The 13,020-nt window shown below is 44.4% G+C and overlaps 1 protein-coding gene across 1 annotated transcript; it reads right to left on the reverse strand.

Annotated features, from left to right (window-relative positions):
• Positions 1-139: 139 nt before the first annotated feature.
• LOC146552790 (uncharacterized) lies at positions 140-10,788 on the reverse strand. The gene is made up of 4 exons (XM_085254233.1): positions 10,028-10,788; positions 9,744-9,976; positions 8,665-8,952; positions 140-2,243 (listed from the first exon to the last, which is right to left on the reverse strand). Exons 2-4 carry the CDS (start codon positions 9,913-9,915, stop codon positions 1,042-1,044), a joined length of 1,662 nt encoding a protein of 553 aa, XP_085110359.1. The 5' UTR covers positions 9,916-9,976; positions 10,028-10,788; the 3' UTR covers positions 140-1,041.
• Between the last annotated feature and the right edge of the window lie 2,232 nt (positions 10,789-13,020).

A 13,020-nucleotide genomic window follows, 5' to 3' on the forward strand; every position in this document is an offset into this window, starting at 1 on the left:
AGATACCACCACGTGATGAGATTAAAAGTTAAATGGCCAGAGACATATACTTCTTTAAGTTACATGCAACACGGGGTTTCTGCAAATAAAGCTGCGTGAGAAAAGTTAAAAAAAACTGAACTTTTATTTTGTACTTGTAAATCAGATTGTGTAGTTGCGAATTTTGTAACCTTGTAAACCAAAATATGTGTCATACATACATCAGGATGCAGGTTTTTAGGATCACCTCTAAAGGCTGAAACAATAACAAGTGGATGAAATCAAAAAATAAATGAATGCATGAGAAGAAACAACGTGCTCTAAAGAGACCATTACAGACTAAAGCAGGCAGAAAGGGCCAGAGTATTTAGTATTTTAGTATTTATTTATTTATTGTCATTGTCAAGAACAATGAAATTGCGTTTGGGGCTTCCATACAACCCAAAAAAAAGAAGAAAATAATAAATACCCCTTAAAACCCAAGTGTACATATTTAACCCAGTGTGACTCCAATGCAATAAGACAATCCTTAGCAATAATGTTCGTAGAAATTTAGACAAAGACCTGAGAAACATGACAAAATACAACAATGCAACCCATTCAATATTATTGTACTGTGAGATATGATATCAGATATGATAGTTATCTATTTAAGAAAGAGGGGGGGGGGGGGGGGCAGGAGGGGGAAGAGAATAAAGATATGATGCACCAATGCAGACCAGTTCATTGCTATTAAGAAGTTGGATATGGTTATTGTCCGTGAGAGGGGGGCAGAGAGTTCAGGAGCCTCACAGCCTGTGGATACAGGCTGTTGGCCAGTCTGGATGTTCTGGCCTGTATAGACCTGTACCTTCTCCCTGAGGGCAGCAGATGGAAAAGGTGGCGCGCAGGGTGATGTTGGTCCCGCAGGATACTGTGCACCCTCCTCAGACAGCGAGTGGGGAAGATTCTGAGGGATTCTGAGTCTCAAATAAAACAGTGACCACAAACAGGAATACAGCATAAAAGACAGATATTTCTGGAAAACAACCTGTGAGAGTTCTCATGCAGTCTATCAAATTCCTACTCACACTGAAATGTTTTATGAGCCTCTGGCTTCTCAGCTGTGTGAGTTTTCTTGTGACACATCAAGCTACTTTTTTGACTGAAGCTTTTCCCACATGTATCACAGGTATACGGCCTCTCACCTGTGTGAGTTTTCTTGTGAATATACAAAGTACTGCTTCGACTGAAACTTTTCCCACATGTATCACAAGTATACGGCCTCTCCCCTGTGTGAGTTTTCTTGTGAATATACAAAGTACTGCTTCGACTGAAACTTTTCCCACATGTATCACAGGGATATGGCCTCTCACCTGTGTGAGTTCTAAGGTGGCGTTTCCAGGTACTTCTATCACTGAAGCTTTTCCCACAGGTACTACAAGCAAACAGTTTTTCACCTGTGTGGGTTCTCCTGTGATTATACAAATAACTGCTGTGACTGAAGCTTTTCCCACAAGTGTCACATGGATACGGCCTCTCACCTGTGTGGGTTCTCATGTGGATAGATAAATTCATTTTTTTATGGAAACTTTTCCCACACGTATCACAGGGATATGGCCTCTCACCTGTGTGAGTTCTCATGTGATCATACAAGTGACTGCTTCGACTGAAACTTTTCCCACACGTATCACAGGGATATGGCCTCTCACCTGTGTGGGTTCTAAGGTGACGTTTCCACGTACTTCTATCACTGAAACTTTTCCCACATGTATCACAAGGATAGGGTTTCACATCAGTGTTGGGTTTCTTTCTTTGGGCCTGACTCTTGATGGATTTTTGGCAAACATCAGACTCTCTACCTGTGGCAGCATTGCAGGGACTCTCTGACACAGTCCAGCTCTCCACATCATCCTGACGTCTGTCTCGCTTCTTCCTCTTCTTTGGCACTGAGGTCACAGTTTCACTTAACCCTGACTCTTCACACTTGCTGGATTCTTCATCTGTGCTTTCACTTTGAGGAGAGTCATCACAGAGGAGCTGCTCCCCGTCTCCTCCTGGTTCACTGTGCTCTCCTTCCTCAACAACAGTCACCATAAAGGTACCAGGCTCCTCCTTCAGTCCCAGCTGCTCTCCCTCCTGACTGCTGCACAGTTCCTCCTCTTCCTCTTTAATCTGTGAAGGTTCTGGTTCCTCCTGCTCCACACTGGAGCTCCTCTCCTGGTTCCAGAGCTGCTGCTCAGGGAGAACCTCCTCCTCCTCATAGATATGGTGCTGTGGGACGTCTGGAGAGAAAAATCGGATACATGAAAATGGTGAATATATTCATTATGCTATCCATTTTCATAAACACTTCTGCATCACCCAGACAGCATCTCCGCTCCGGGCCTACTGAGTTCTCAATAAGCTCTACAAGGCATTTGATCAACTTCTCATTCTAGGAGCAGTCCTGAAACAGCTACTGCTGACATCACCAGTGAGCTGGGACCAACCTTATCACCATTCTTATCAGCAGTGATGCTCCTAACCCCATCTCCCATCCTCTCCAGTTAGAATGACTGGCCAGTATTGGAATCACGTACACAGCTTTACGATATTTTACATCCTTCCTATCTGACACAAAACAGCTCGTTCACAGCAGAACCGTCAGTGTTGGGACTCCTCTTATTTACAATCTCTCCCTTTACTCTCACAAATATTCCCCACCATTGAGAAGTACAGTTTCAATTTTATGCTGATGACACAACACTTTACATCATCTAAGTAGCTTGGAGAGAAAAGCGTCTGGACTTCTTTAAGTTGCTTAAAGTCGTTTCACCTCTGAACCAGTTTTTGTCAAGCACGACATCCCAGTGTATTTCACACCCAGCAACACACTCCGACAGAAACTGGACAGAAGTCCTAAACAAACTTAACAATGTGGTGTTTGCTGTACAGTGTAGCGAGGAATGCTCAGACCTCTACATTGGAGAGACCAAACAGCCACTTCATAAATGCATGGCACAACACAGAAGAGCCACCTCCACGAGACAAGACTCGGCCGTCCATTTACATTTAAAGGTCAAAGGTCACTCTTTGTAAACTTGTTAAGACTTACAAGACTGCGCTGTGATCGTGGCAGGAGACTTTAACCATGCAAACCTGAAATCTGTCCCGCCTGGATTCATTAAAAACGTTTCTGACGAGGGAAAACAACACACTGGACCAAGTCTGCACCAACATGTGTGGGAAGCGCATCTGTAACCTGAAGGTCGCCGGTTCGATTCCTGGGCTCTCTGGCCGATATATCCTCGGCATAACCATGTATAATATCCACAAAACTTAAAAAAGGTTATACACACAGTACGGTAATATTATGTTGAAGCACAGTACGTATTAGAGATGGCACGATACCACTTTTTTATGTCCGATACCGATACCGATATCATAAATTTGGATATCTGCCGATACCGATATGAATCCGATATAGTGTTTTTTAATCAACAAAACTGTTTTTTAAATATCTTGCTGCATTTTGTATAAGTTCATACTCAAGTTTAAAACAACAACTACACTAAAGCTATTCTGTTATACCTGTATGCAAAAAAAAAATATTTCATAGTTCAGCAATACTGATCAATCTAATAAACTTAGACCTACACCATCCTCCCTATTCTGGTATTTTAAAGAGTACTTAGCGTAAATATTAAGCAACCTAACTAATAGGGTTCCAACTCCCAGCAACAACAAAAATAAATAAATAAAAAATAGGGAACCACCCCTCACGCTCCACCTCATGATGCTTAATCGACGTAATCAACCTTAATTTGATGCAGTGTGAAAAAAAAATGCACAGAAATCAATTATTTTTCAAGAAATATTAAATAGATTCAACATCTTTCTTCAACAAAATTGCAGACTGCACAGATGGTACCTTCCCAAAGGAAAAAGTACTATAGCTTACTAGGGTATATATATTAGACTTAATAGTTACTATATACAGTAATTGACTTCTATTCATTTTACATCAAATTAAAACTTTGGGTGTCAGATAATTATTTATTAAAAGCTAGACATTTTAAATGAGAATAAGAAAGAAAAGTATGTCTTTGTGCCCCCTTTTCCCTGTTCATGCCCTATCGGCCCCCCTGGCTAAACTTTGCTAGATCCGCCCCTGCACAGTTACCAGCCGTCAGCTACGTAGAAAAAGATCCTCGAGTAGAAAGTAATATTAAATACATTCTAACAACAGCTGATCAAGCTTAAACGTGCTGCTGTTGTTCAGCCGCTGGTTTCCTCTTTCTGGTGCAAAGTGGGCCAAAAACAAACAAGAGAGACGATCAGCTGATCATTGATCAGTTTCATGATTGAAGTAGCAGCAGGAGAGGCAGTCGCTCCATATATCGCTCGTTAAGCTTAACGCAGGAATGCTTTACAAACATTCAGAGATGGACTTACACACTTGCTTTACTTCTCTCGGGATAACTTTGTCGGAGATGAAATGCCGGGTTGCTAGCGAAGCTCCACATGCTATCCAGACCACCTACAGGTCCCGCATGCCACAGCCACTCTATCACGTGATGCATACTGCGCCGACGTGCTAACGTTCTGAGGTGAGTTACGGCGTGTTGCAAGTTTTGTGAGGTGCTTTCGTGATATTTAATGGATCGGATTACATTTTTTATTTTTCTCCGATATCCGATCCAGTAATTTAGGTCAGTATCGGACCGATACCGATACGTAATATCGGATCGGTCCATCTCTAGTACGTATCACTCCGCGAGGCTCCGCCTACGATAGCTGTAATGCTCCAACAATCCATCAAGCGGTGCGGCTTCGTAGCTCAGCAAAGTCGTACTGAAACATTTGACAGATTTTCGAGCGCCGTGCACATAAAATCGTTTCGAGGTCAGTAAACACAACCAGAGTTCATACATAAGGCACACGGGATTATAAGGGGCTCTGTCGACTTTCAGAAAAATCAAAGGATTGATTTTAAGTGCGCCGTATTTTCCAAACAACACGGTAATAACGACGGCCCGCTAGCATGCGCTACCAAAAATAGTGCTTTGTTGTATATCTGATGGACGAAAGCCAAACCAGTTCCACACCAGTGAAGCTGCAGCATTCTTACAAACCAGTTCTGGTTCATCGTTTCATTCAATGATCCGCTTTCGCTCTTCTCATTCTGCGTCGCCGCCGTGTGCGTATGTAAACAAAGGCACTACGCATGCGCGTTTTACCCATATTCTATCTCCATGTTTCATTTTCCTATCGTTGCCCAACATTATACTATTACCGTGAACGGTATGATATGGCCCAGCCCTAACCCTAAACCAGTTCTTTATCTGCTTCAACCAACGAAACAGGGACACCATCACCCATCCTGCCGTTACAGAGAGGGACGACGCCCCCATCCAGCTGGAGCAGCATCAGGTCAGAGCCACACTGTGCAGAGTCAACGTGAGGAAGGCAGCTGGTCCTGACGGTGTAGCTGGTAGAGTGCTTGAAGCATGTGCAGACCAACTAGCAGAGGTTTTCACCACCATCTTCAGCCTCTCACTGCTACAGTCTGTAGTACCATCCTGCCTTAAGTCAGCCACCATCGTTTCAGTGGCCAAGAACACAGTGAGCTGCTTGAATGACCATTGTCCACGTGCTTGAGCAGCCATAATTACCAAATGTTTTGAACAGCTCATCATGTCCCACATTAAAGCTGCCATCCCTGCAGACCTCGATCCACACCAGTTTACATACTGGGCAAACAGGTCGACAGAGGACGCCATAATAACAGCTCTTCACACAGCCCTCACCTGGACAGTAGCAACACCTGTGTGAGAATGCTGTTTGTGGACCAGCTCTGCCTTCAACACAGTCCAACCCCACAAACTGGTTAATAAGCAACTCATGACTCAGCAGCTCACTGTGCAGCTGGTTACTGGACTTCCTGCGTGACCCCAGAACATCAGGATGGGAGAGCACACCTCCTCCACCCTCATTCTGAATGTAGGTGTCCCACAGGGGTGTGTCCTCAGTCCCCTCTTATACTCACTTTTCTCCCATAACTGTTCACCAATCCACACCAGTAACACCATTATAAAATTTGCTGACACCACCATCATAGGACTGATCGACAACAGCGATGATTCAGCTACAGAGAGGAGGTTCAGCATCTGAAGCGATGACGACAACAACCTGCATCTGAACACAGCCGAGACCAAGGAGATGGTAATCGACTGAGCACTCCACCCTCTACATTGATGGAGGAGGTGGAAAGTTCCCCGGAGTCCACATCTCGGCCGGCCTCACCTGGTCCACAAACATCTCCCACCAGGTAGGGAAAGCACAACAAAGGCTGTACTTCCTCAGGAAACTACGTCAGGCCCAGTTACCCCAGAGACTGCTAATTAACCCCAACCGCTCCACCATCGAGAGCCTTCTGACCTCCTGCTGCACACTCTGGTTCAACTGCTGCACCATGGAGGGCAAGAGGAAACTGCAGCGGGTGGTGAGGGCAGCAGAGCGGGCAATCGGCACCTCACTGACCCCCCTCAGAGACATTTATACTGGCAGACATCATCATCAAGGACCCCCCCCCCCTTCCCTCTGGTAAACATTACAGGTCCATCAGGTCAAAAACAAACAGACTCAACAGAAGTTTTTACCCACAGGCTGTCAAACATGCCCTACCTCCACCCTGACTGGAGGATAAGTGCACCGCCAACACCCATAAATAAGGTGTAATGTCCATAAATCGTATTTCTATTTATACTTCAATGCAACCAACACCCCTACCTCTTTAAACTGTATTACACACACACACACACACACACACACACACACACACACACACACACACACACACACACACACACACACACACACACACACACACACACACACACACACACACACACACACACGTCTAGAGATGCTTTTTGAGTAAAGGTGTAACTACAGCCAGCTTGAAGGCCTGTGGTACATAGCCGATTATTAGAGATAGGTTGATCATATTTAAAATCGAAGAATTAATTAATGGCAGGACTTCTTTGAGCAGTTTTGTAGGAATGGGGTTTAAAAGACACGTTGATGGTTTGGAGGAAGTAATTATTGAAGTTAACTCAGAAAGATCAATTAGAGAAAAAGAGTCTAACTTAACATCAATGGTACTAAGAGTAGCTGTAGATAATATTACATCTGTGGGATGATTATTGGTAATTTTTTGTGGTTCAGTGGTTGTTGATCAGTCATGAGAATTTGCATAATTAAGATTAATGAACTGACCTCACAGCCCATTGTCCTTCAGTGGGCTGGTTTCAGTCATTATGCAAATGTCCTGTTTATAAGATTGAAACCTGCAGTCAGCTGAGACTGAAGACGTCACCTGATGATGATAAAACGTTTCTCCCACAAAACGCTACGTCCAGATGAACAGAATCAACTCTTAATGACCTTACAGTAGGTCTGCCACGATCAGTCGACTATCAAAATTGTGTACGACTAATTTAATAGTCGATGCGTCGTTGGAAACTCTGTAAGATCCTGAAAGAATCAGGAATAAGTAGGATTTGAAAAACGCAATAACGAACTGAAACAGAAGATGGCAGCACTGCATCTACAAGCTGCCGTTAAATGCCAAGGAAGAAAAAAAAAAAAAAAAAAAGCAGTGTCCAAATTTAGGTGCCGCATCCTTCCGAGGGCGCAATTGTAGACCGATTACTTTCCCTTAGAGATCAATAAAGTATTCTGATTCTGATCACATGACAGCGACGTGACGAAGGCTGTCCAAATTTAGAGACCCCTCCAAATACACCCTTCATTTCCCCAGATTTGAAGGATGGGTCGGGTGTGTCCTTCGTGGCCCAACCTATCCCAGAATTCATAGCGCGGCCCAGCTCAGTTTCCAACAATGGCGGCAGCTAGTTAGTTTTAATGTTACTCTTATTATTCTTTCTGGGTCACAAAATAAACGTTTAACATATTTTCAGGGAGAATGTAGCTGTGTAAACCTCAAATATCTGCTCAGTTTATCAGGACACCGCATTTTCAAAAGCGCTCCGACGTTTTCGGAGACGTCTGTTACCCACTAGCTCGATAGCTAGCCGGGGGCTAGGCTAACTAGCGCCGTGAGAACACCGGACTCCCGGCAAATCGTTTTCAAACCCACCGCCATCTTTCGCTACTCAGGTTAAACATGATATATGAGTCACTTAGATAACTTAAAAATGTTATTGTTTGGCTTTTTCAGTATTTTATTTGTTCCTGAGTAAATCGGTTTGGCTGAGATTAAAGTTATAGTTTTTACACAGCTGAATAAACGTCAAGCAGACAGCTGATTATCAGAAGTGTGAGATGCTCCAGAATTTACTCCGGTGTCCTGTTATATTCCAGTTTGGATTCAGGAGACAGACACTTTCTCTACTTTCAAGATCAGGCTTCAAACTTTTTTTTGCTAAAGCATATAGTTAGGGCTGGACCAGGTGACCCTGAATCCTCCCTTAGTTATGCTGCAAAAAGCCATCAGTCACCATGGTGATGTACCCAGTAAGAAGTGTGAGAGGAAAACCCCAACCCTGCCTCACAGCAGCGTCCTCGGGTGAGTTTAAAGCTGAATGTTTGTTTAAACAGAGACACATCCACCTTCTGTCCTCCAGAAACATCCCTGCAGCCTCAAAGTAAACGTACCACAGAGCTGTGATCAGGATCCTCCCTCAGAGGGACACTCACCTGTCCTGTGCAGCTTGATTTGGGGTTTCCAGGTGATATCCAGCAGTCTGCGCTGACGCTCCATCTCTTCCTCGTACTGCACAGGATCATTATGAACTTCAGGCTCCTCCTTCAGTCCCAGCTGCTCTCCCTGCTGACTGCTGCACAGTTCCTCCTGTTCCTCTTTAATCTGTGGAGCTTCTGGTTCCTCCTGCTCCACACTGGAGCTCCTCTCCTGGTTCCAGAGCTGCTGCTCAGGGAGAACCTCCTCCTCCTCCTCCTCCTCACAGACCTGCTGCTGTGGGACGTCTGGAGGACAGAAGAAAGAAGTCACAACCACAGAAACATTAACAGGACTTTACAGCATGACTGCGTCGCTCGTGTGTGAGAGTAAAGCCGTCCAGTCAGCTGTAAGTCACTGATCTCAGATCTGCATTTATTCAGACGAACATCTGGAAGGTAAAGCCCCCTCAGCACAGCAGCAGCACCGCACTGCCACTACAGTTCATAAATTCAATATTAGGTGTCACTGTGCCGAGCTGCACATTAAACTCTGTGTCACTTCTTTCAGTCGCGTCCGTGACTCTGAACAACAACATGGTGGACTTTGTTGTTCTCACACGTGTGTAAATGTGACCACAGGAACCGTGCACGTGCTGTGTACCACTTTAGCTTTTATGTGACATCATCACAAAGGGCCCGGGCGACCACTCTGACGTCACTGATGGAGAAATAAAAAAGACGTATTGTTATGACGTTAACACTGAACTCTTTACAGCTCTGCAGAAGAAGAAAGGAAACCAAGGAAAAACCTTTTCAGGCTAGATTACTGAGTTTAGAAGGTGCACCTGAACGCACCATCAAACACACGTTTCACCGCCAAACAAAAAGTTTTTCAAACGATTCACAGGATTGAGTGATGGATCCAGGTCAGAGAAAAGCTCAAATCCAGGCTGATTTCAGCGCCTGCTGTTTGAATGCAGCGCAGCGCAGTCCTGTCCTCTGTTTGCTCTTTGTTAGCTCACATCTCCAAAAAGTCCTCACAATCAGAAACGTCCCGCAGAGCTGTGATCAGGATCCTCCCTCAGAGGGACACTCACCTGTCCTGTGCAGCTTGATTTGGGGTTTCCAGGTGATATCCAGCAGTCTGCGCTGACGGTCGATCTCTTCCTCGTACTGGACGATCGTTTTTTCAAACTCCAAGAATATTTGTTCAGCAGCAGCAGTTAGTCGCTCGTTGATGAACTCTCTCAGATACTGAACTGAAGGCATCGTTGCTGCCGCAGCTCACACACTCAGCTCACACACTCGGCTCACACACGCAGCTCACACACTCAGCTCACACACTCGGCTCACACACGCAGCTCACACACGCGGCTCACACACAGCACAAAGCCTCCAAAAGTTCACGCTGGAACAACCAAACTGCCGCTTTTAAAAATGTTTACTTCCGCCGGATGTCCCGCTCTGAAGTTCCGGCAGGAGGAGGATGTTCAAATACTTTGTTCCGCTTGGAATAAACGTCCTTCTTTCTTCCTAAAACCTATTTAAATGTACCAAACTGAGCCATAAATACATAAACAGCGTGTTACAAATAATAAAGGAGAGAAAATGGAAAGAAAAGGCCTCGTTCAGGTTTTTATCCATAATGAATCATATCCATTCTACTACTGATCATTCATATACTCAACACCAAAGAGTCTGACGTGAATGAATACTAACACACGGCTTTATTTTATTGTTTGATGTGGGTCTAAAATAAATGAGGAATTACACACGCTGTTCATTAAATGTGTTTGTGGCATGCTCAGAGTCTTCATTGGTGGAAATCAGATCAAACTTCAGGATCTTCGACGTATTACTGCTGTGTGATTTTTATTACTATTAATGAAATGGATGAAAAGCTGACCCTGAGTAAATGTGGTTATCCCAGCTGGACTTTTGTCAAAGCTGGAGAAGAAAAAACCCTCAGTGATCCCGTATGTGTCAGCAGTATGGGAACAATTGAGACCCATTTTCTCTAAACACAGCGTCTTTGTGGCTTTTAAACCACAAAACAGGTGAACTCAGGTGCCTGTCCACATTCATGAGTGATGCAGTCATGCTGTAAAGTCCTGTTAATGTTTCTGCGGTTGCATCAGTAACTTCTTTCTTCCGTCGCTCCAGACGTCCCACAGCAGGAGGTCTGTGAGGAGGAGGAGGAGGTTCTCCCTGAGCAGCAGCTCTGGAACCAGGAGAGGAGCTCCAGTGTGGAGCAGGAGGAACTAGAACCTGATTTATTGCTATTACTGAAGGTCCGCGGCTCCGAACCGTAGTAAAGGGACCTCTGACTAATACGTCGGGTTCGTGTCGGCTCGTAGCTGAAAATTAGCTTTACTTTGTTGTGTGGGTCAACTTTGCTAGCAGAGACAGAGAGAGGCGTTGAAAGGCTGCTCCAACAGAACTTATTGTTTCAGAGGAAAACACGAACACGGTGTACAGTCGAGTCTTAACAGCTTACTTTCAGCTGGGCTCGTCAGGCTCTCTTCTTGGCTGCAGTGGTTATTATTATATTTACATGCTTCCAGCTCCCGTTTTTGCTCCGTGACAGCTCGTACTTTTCCTTTATCTCCCTCCCTCGCTCACAGACACATAACGAGTATGGCAGTCCATTCTCGCTGCAGCACGGACTACACTGCCCATGAGGCTACATTCTTTAGGGCGATGCCTGTAGCATTCTGCCTATTAGCTTAGCCCAACAACAACAACAAAAAGGCGCTCTGTCACCCAGGAAACACGCAGTCGCAGAGAGAGAGTGTCACCCTGTAACCATGGTAACCGTAACGCTGCCGCCTGGAACAACAGAACGTAGCTGTACACTTCTGTGGAACCAGCTTCCAGTTTGGATTCAGGAGACAGACACTATCTCTACTTTCAAGATTAGGCTTCAAACTTTCCTTTTTGCTAAAGCATATAGTTAGGGCTGGACCAGGTGACCCTGAATCCTCCCTTAGTTATGCTGCAATCCGGTTGTTCAGTGATGACGCGACGAATCCTACTTCCGGGTCTAAAGTAGTCTGCGTTTAATATGGCTTTTGTGTTGTTAACATGTTTAATGTTTTGTATTTTCTTCTATTTGATCTCAAAAAGCTCCTAAAACAGTCAGCGACCACTGTTGACCTCCCTCGGCTTTTATTACCGCTAATCATTTATTTAAGCTCAGTTTTTAAAACCTTAGGATGTAACTACAGCCCAGCCCATGCAGCAGTATATGAATGACTAACCTGGTATTGTGGATGGATTATCTCAGTTGTTCTCCTGGCTGAAGTTTGGTCCTTTTACAGCATCCTGCCATGCGATTACATTTGTTCCTGACCACCGAGAACACTCACGTTAACTTTTATCGAGTGGAAAAAAAGTTAGCTTGTTTATATTATGCTAACATAGCTGTGTCGCTAGCGGTCACATAGCACATCATTATATACCAGCTAGCCCAACTTCAGTAACCCTACAAACGTCACTGCTGTTTAGTTTTCTGTCTTCATTTATGTTGGAAGTGATAACAGAGCTGTACGTTTGAATTTGTTTCCAAAACCCCGCAGTCAGGACATGCTATATTGTATTTAGATAGAAGCTAGCGAGCTAACTCCCTGCTAACTTCTAACTCCGTTAAATGTCATAAATTCCGTTTTCATGGATGCCTGGATGTTAAACTCAATTGTTACACCTGGTAGAGCAGAACGCTGATCATTTTATTAAAGATGAAAGACTTTAGACAGTTTTTCAACTCTCAGTAATGCCATAGCGATCGTTTGATATATGGACCTGCAGCGGAGTTTAGGTCCAGACACGGCTAGTGACGTCAGACTGAACAACCGGATAGACATAGGCTGCCGGGGATTCCCATGATGCATTGAGTTTTTCCTTTCCAGTCACCTTTCTCACTCACTATGTATTAACAGACCTCTCTGCATTGAATCATATCTGTTATTAACCTCTGTCTCGCTTCCACAGCATGTCTTTATCCTGTCTTCCTTCTCTCACCCCAACCAATCACAGCAGATGGCCCCACCCCTCCCTGAGCCTGGTTCTGCCGGAGGTTTCTTCCTGTTAAAAGGGAGTTTTTCCTTCCCACTGTTGCCAAAGTGCTTGCTCATAGGGGGTCATATGATTGTTGGGCTTTTCCTCTGTATTATTGTAGCGTCTACATTACAATATAAAACACCTTGAGACAACTGTTGTTGTGATTTGAAGCTGTGTAAATAAAATTGAATTGAATACATATGGCTAAAAGGATTCAAATGCAGCAAGTATACACGTTTCACATTAATGTAGTCTATAACCTAGTTATTTTCTGTAGCCTGCATAATTAACCTCCTAGGACCTGGCGTCCACATA

This window comes from Mchenga conophoros, linkage group LG18 (genome assembly GCF_057382185.1).
Source record: "Mchenga conophoros isolate Kocher_MC1m ecotype Shallow Benthic linkage group LG18, M_conophoros_male_GT1.1, whole genome shotgun sequence".
NCBI lineage: Eukaryota > Metazoa > Chordata > Actinopteri > Cichliformes > Cichlidae > Mchenga > Mchenga conophoros.